The sequence below is a fragment of the Telopea speciosissima genome, chromosome 6, assembly GCF_018873765.1.
Source record: "Telopea speciosissima isolate NSW1024214 ecotype Mountain lineage chromosome 6, Tspe_v1, whole genome shotgun sequence".
NCBI lineage: Eukaryota > Viridiplantae > Streptophyta > Magnoliopsida > Proteales > Proteaceae > Telopea > Telopea speciosissima.
Genome location: NC_057921.1, coordinates 30,310,120 through 30,316,946, shown reverse-complemented (window position 1 = coordinate 30,316,946; position 6,827 = coordinate 30,310,120). Strand labels below are relative to the sequence as shown.

The following is a 6,827-nucleotide window of genomic DNA, read 5'->3' as shown; positions in this document are numbered from 1 at the left end:
GAATTGAGTGCTTAGCTCCCTAAACCTCGCAACACCGTTATTCTATCAAAAACCCAAAGATTACTCGTAAGCTGATACTCTGTCCGACAAAGGATAAAGTTAGCCAATTGTCTCCACCTAGGCCGGGGGACGCCTTTCGCATTGCATTTTTCATAATTGCATTGGTTTAGCATACAAATATGTCCTATCATTAACCTTTAATTTTAGCATAGTGTAGTCTTTCAATCATTCTTATATAGTGTAACATAGTTTAATTTATTTAAGTAGTTTGTGCATTATTAATTAGCCAAAAATGTGGGTATAAGACATTCATATAGGGAGAATATTCAAAAACAAGCATCTAGTAGAAAGAGTGGTTTACCTGGGCAAGGTGGGTGCTTAACACCTTACCATTCTCATAACCTGACCACTTACCCCGAATCTCTAACCAGACCAGACATGTCATGTATCCCTTCACAGGGCTACACTAATGGGTCCTAGGCCCTAATCCTAGGTAGCAACTTCATTTTACAAGATTACATAACCCCCATCCTCCGGATAATCATAACCTTGAGAAGACACATTCCTTCTTCCTCCAACCGAGGAGCAACAAACCTAACCCCTGCATGTGCATCGTGCATACACCACAGGAACAAATCCTCACACTAGACTTCAACTCCAGATGGCTAATTGCCTAATCTACTATTCCCAGGTGGCAGATACAGCAATAGCTGCCAAGGCATGGGGCTGCAGCTCAGGCCGTAGTTGGCTTGATTTGTCGCCTCTAAGCGGTAGATGCAATAGCACACACCCAGGTGAGGAGGCGTGGGGCGCCAGCTCACCTATGCAGGGTGGTTGACTGCCCCTTTACAGGAAAGTGCTTAAAAGTGCCTCTAGGCCTCTTTTTGGGCAATCCAAATTGATTTTTGAGTGGATTATACTTGATTCTTGGTGAGAGGCACTAAGTTAGGTGTCAACCTCCTATTTGTTGGTTTCTTAGTCCTAAGAGAATATTTTCTCTATGGAGAGAGAAAGAGAGATTATCTTCAGGGAATAAAATCCTAGCAAAGGAAGGAATTTAAGACTAAAATACCAAATCTAAGGTTTAATTTAAAAACTTAGAAACAAAGATTCCTTTTGAAATATTTTGATTGGAGGAGTGAAAATCAGATTTAGATTAGGATTTTTAGAAAGGAACCATAGGGGATTTGAATTACTCCTAAAAGGAGTTTAAATCTAGAAAAGGAGCAGAAGCTCCCACGTTTCTGGAAATTTCAAATGTCAGTCATATTGTGGGGGCCGGAAGTTCACTTGACCTTAGGATTGTGACTTTGAGGTTTTTCATTATGAGGGTGGAGTTCGGTTGGGGATAGTGGTGGAACCGTACCTAAGGCTAGAGTATGAGTCTCTAATCTAAGAAATTTAAGTTTTGATTCTAGTAAGTAATGGAACATTATTATGAAGTGTAGGTGTTTTCTTTGTGGAAGAGCCAAACATACAGGAGAAGTACACATTGACAAATTCGGACGGTGAGTGGAATTACACAACTTATATTTTTATTTTCATTATAAAAACTCTCTTTCTGATCTTTTACAATATATCTTTGCAAATCAGGTTTTTAAACGTGTGTGTGTGAATTATAAAACTAAGCATGTAATTGCATTTAAAATCTGAAAAATTGCTTTCTTCAAGCATGTGGACATTAGGACTGGTCGATCTGCTATCAACCACTCAAGCTTGAAAGCTTGTTTTGCTGTTATTTTTTAGTGGGGTTTTGCCCAAAGCTCCAATTTATGTTAGCTCTGAGAATTGTACATGTGTATCCATAGTTTTCTTTGCGACGTGTATAATGGTGCAAATGTATTGAATTTCATGACCTGTATAACAGTGCAGGCATTTTCTTTTGCGACCTGTATAACAATGAGGTGTATTTAATTTCACGACCTGTATAATAGAGCGGTCATATTTTTGGTGATCTATATAATGGTGTAGGCACTTTCATTTTGTGACCCATATAACGGTGCGGGCATACCTTCCTTTAGTATGCATGATGTTTATGTTTATTTTTGTTATTGATGTAATTGGACAAAATTATTCCCTCTTTTGTTTCATAAAACTTGAGTGGACTTCTGAAACCGAAACTGATCTAACTTTGAAATTGCACCTGAAGCCGAAAGAAGAAATCGACATCCAAATAGACATCTATGGAATCTGACCCGACAACCAGCGAGTAGCCAAAGCCAATAAGTCGAGCCAATTGTTGAAAAAATAAAGTTTTTCAAGTTTGCTTCAAAGCCCGATTTTCAATCTTCAAATTCTGATTTTTAGTCAAAAAAGTCCTGGCATAGCCTTAAAGTTAACGGCGAGGTTCAAACGAGGAAAGGCTTACGGTGGATACCTAGGCACCCAGAGACAAGGTAGGGCGTAGTAAGCGACAAAATGCTTTGGGGAATTGAAAATAAGTATAGATCCAAAGATTCCCGAATAGGTCAACCTTTCAAACTGCTGCTGAATCCATGGGCAGGTAAGAATCAAGAAGACTAACTAGCGCATTCAAGAATTGCTTATATATGAAACTAATCAGAATCATAAGAGTAAGCTAAGCTAATCTTCAAGTTCGAAAGGCTGCTGCTTCAGCTTCACCTCTTCTTTCATATCCGAAGGAAGAGCCAAGTGGCAACTAGCTACTAGCAACTAAAACAAAGTGCTTGCTAACTTCCATGACGGTAGGTCGGAGACCAATGGTTATGATCTTAACTAAACACCAACCCAATCTCGATGAACAAAAGCAAGAATCGGGGCCCACAGAGCGATAAGGAAAGTAGGAAGGAGCCAAGATAAAGAGACAAGTCTAACTGCATAGTCAGCACCGAGGGAAAGACGAAGCGAGCACTGGGGGCTTCCGGGTTAGGAACGAAGGGCGACATTGATCATCCATCATGTTGATATCCGTATGGTACCATGGTCAACGAGCATTGTGGTTTTGCTCATTGATATTTAGTTGTAGACTATCTTATCTCTAAAAAATGAGATGAATGAAACTAGAAAAAGACACCATTTGCTAGCAAATTTTTTCAAATAAAGTAAAGACAAAGGAGGGAACATGGAGAACAAAAAATAAATGGAAAGAAGTAGAAGAGGAAGAGGAGAATAGAGAAGTAGAAACAATTTGAGAAATAGGGCGACCTTTACCATTGCCAATGTGAAGTTGATCTGGACCGGTGCAATTGTCAATAAAGGAGAGGGATTGGAGATTTGGGGTAATGTAATGTGTAACACCTATATTTAGGTACTAGGTCATGGTAGGGGAGGGGGTAGTGTGGAGTTTTTAAGAGAGGGGGTTGGCATAGTGACTGGACGGTGGAGGAGGGGTAGGTAAGATGGGTAGTTGTAGGTAAGGCTTGATGATGAATGGGTTGGCGTTAATAGTAGGTGTAGGTAGTGTGGTTTGTACAATTATAGATGGAACACCATAATCAACCACCCTGGTTGGGGAAGCGACCCCCATGACGATGCCCCCCATAGCCTCTGCCCATCCTGTTGCCAGATGGGGAAGACTAGGAGTCATGGGAATTGGAGGAAAAGCCACTATGGGTAGTATTGGCGGTGGGAGTACCTGATGGGGTAGGCATCTCAGATAATGTTAGCTTACTGATGAAGGAAGAGCATAGTAACTCGTGACACAAAAATAGTCAATGAAATTTAGAATAAAGGATAGCTTTTAGGGAAGTAAGGAGAGTAGGCACAATATCCTTGAAGTTAGTACAAACAGCACAAAAGACGTGGATGTTTAAATCCTCAGGTTGCAATGGTTTCCTAGCGGCTGTCAATTTGTCATCGATAGATTTGGCATATTATGAGAACTAGGAAACTAGTTCGTCCGGTTTGTGAACCAGATCTTGAAGGTTGAGATACAGAGATCAAATTATGGTAGTAGAGACACAGCCAAATGTTGTTGTGAAGGCATCCCGGATTTTGTAACTGGTATTTTTTCCAATAATAAGAGGAAGAACCTCTTAAGAGAGAGAACAATAAGGAGACTCATGAGAGTTGCATCTTGTTCTTCCAATAGGGTAGCGATAGAGGTTTCAGATGGGTATGGTAGAGATCCATCATTAAAGCCAAAGAATTGTTAGACCTTGAGAAAGAGAACACCTTAGTTCTTCTAGAAGAGAAAATTCTTGGGAGTCAGTTTGAGAGAGAGAAAGTGGTGAGGAGAGTTGAGAAAGGGGGAAAGAAAAGTGGTGATGTTGGAGATGGTGGTGGGTGATGATGTAATGAGGGGAATTTTGTAGACTTGGAGGCGAGAAAGAAATGTGATTGACTAGAGAAAGAGTGGTGGAAGATGGCTGACTAGAGTTGAGCGGTTTGAGCCTTTGGTGGCTCTGATACCATGTTAGAGCTGAATATTCTGATCTATATTTTACTCACTTCACAATAGCTATATATACAAGGAGAGCCCTAGTTGAAATTGTCTAGGAAATAAGGTTTACAAGGTTTAAAAGATGAGTTTGTGCAATAGTTTGATCTATATTTCACTCACTTCACAATAGTTATATGTACAAGGAGAGCCCTAGTTGAAATTATCTAGGAAATAAAATTTACAAGGTGAGAGCCCTAGTTGAACTCAATGTTTGGTCATGGAAATTCAGTATTTGGTCAATACCTTGAAAATGGATCCCAAAGGACCAACTATTGTTTTAAAATGAAAACAAGCCCTAATGCTGCTTAAAATTTGCTAAATTTGATCTTTGGTTATTAAATTTTTAGCTAGAGAAATTAGGTATGAGACTGAAGGGTCATTTAATGGAATTATTTATTTTGATTGTTGAGTACAAACTATTTCAGAGAAGAGATAAATATTTCATTCTGCAGCTCCTTATCTTCAAGATCAAGAGGCATCCACCCTACTCCCCATATCAACCGCAAAAGTCTGAAGCAGGGGACCCACAATCCTGAGGAGCAAAGCGAAGAGCACCAATTTCTCCTTGTCTTCTATCTCCCAACTCAAAGTCATAGGAGAACTTGTGTTGCGTTTGCTGAAAAGCTCCAATCATTGTAGCGGGGCCTGATTTAAGTAGAACACAAAAATAATTTCTCCCGAACGCAAATATACCATCGGGTTGCACAACAAGGTCAGCTCCTCTGAAATGGAATGTCATAGTTGGATACCTATCAAAACCAGATGGATTAGGGAAACAGAGATCTAACATTGGCAAATCTCTTGGTCTACTTCCACTATCGTATGGATAAATATGAAACCGGTCGAAGTACTGAACAAAGCCAATTCTCACACGAGCATAAACATTAGGAAGAAGAAAAGTTATTGGACTTCCTGAATCTATGGCAGAACCCCCAGAAAACGATCCCAGTAGTCTAAGACGAATATTTTGGATACTAATATCCTGTAAGTCCAAATAGTATAGTGCTTCATTTGGTCCTCTCAGCAATGGTGTTGATAGCACTTGTGGTCCTACCATCTTTGCACCTCCAATACATAACTGAGAATTGGTGTGTTCAGAGTTTAATAGGCAATAAGAAAATCGTTTTTTGCCTACTTGGTTCAGGAAGGGAAGATTTTTAGTGTCTCCAATCCCTAAGCCCAAAATCCCACCAATTTTATTCGGTTGTCGAAATTCATAGTGGTAGTTCTTAAAGCCACAACCCAAGAATAAATTGTTGTAAGATTCTGTACCTCCAAAATTAGAAGGGAAGGTTAAGGTCTCTTTTATAATGGCTCCTGCTGTTGAGGTTGGAGGGTCCTCCTCCCCATAACTTATCTTGAATCCACAAAATGATTGAAAGCAATCCTGGTTTGGAGTTGGACATGTTGGGTCACCACAAGGAATAGGCTTGTAACTCTGAGATCTTTTATATGGGAAATTAGGTTGTTGTAGAGGAAAGCAAGGATTGCACTCTTCACATTGAACCCATGTTAATTCACTTCCAGTATCAATCATCAACAAATAATGCTTCTCATTTCGGCCAGGAAAAGGTGGAAATGAACCTATACCCACCTGGGCTACAAAGTAAAAACCAGTGTATTGCACTATTGCCACTATGTCATCAACCTCACTGCTACCATTCCAATTTCGTTCTCTCATCATCGAGAATAGATGATGAATACGAGCATTCGTGACCTGAATAAGTATATCAATCTTCTCCATATCAGTTATGTTCCCTGGATAGAAAGGTGAGTGGGGCGAAAATGGGTGAATAAGACTTAGAGTGATGGGCTTTGGACCTTCAATAGCTGCATGTAGTAGCAAAGCACTTGAGAGTAGAGAAATTAGAGATAACAAAGTCTCTATGAAAGCCATTAAAGCTATTCGATGATAAGGAATGGAATGTCACCACAATGGCTGAAGACATGAGATTTATAATTGAGAATTGCTACTAAAATTAAGGTTAAAGGGGTACCCACATATCCTAAATTAAATGGGAAACTGGGAAAGTAAATGTATTCTTACCAAAAAAAGGGCAAGTCAATGTATAACTGAAGAATGTGACAGGAAACGTCTTAAGTCAACGCAAAAAATGGAAAGCCTTTAATGTGAACAATAAACCCAGTCAGTCTAAAGAATGCTTTTATAATTTGGAGGGAAGTGCCAGAATGTGTATTAGAGAAAAAGTGAGAAAATTTATTATGGACAAAAGTCTTTGTAGAGGAGTGTACCGCCTATGACCAGACACTGAGGGGGAAAAATGACCACCCCACTCCCATGAAAGGCGAAAAGTCCACCCCCATGATACTAACATGCACTCATTGGCTCATGCTCGCATTAAGGCCATGTTTCCCCGCAGAAAATGTTGATCCATTTATTATAAATTAAGAAAACAGAGTCGAA

General features: G+C 39.7%; 1 protein-coding gene across 1 annotated transcript; it reads right to left on the bottom strand.

Moving 5' to 3' along the window:
• Nucleotides 1–4,898: 4,898 nt before the first annotated feature.
• On the bottom strand, nucleotides 4,899–6,299 carry LOC122665604 (aspartic proteinase CDR1-like). The gene has a single exon (XM_043861758.1). It carries the CDS (start codon nucleotides 6,297–6,299, stop codon nucleotides 4,899–4,901), a length of 1,401 nt encoding a protein of 466 aa, XP_043717693.1.
• Nucleotides 6,300–6,827: the final 528 nt, after the last annotated feature.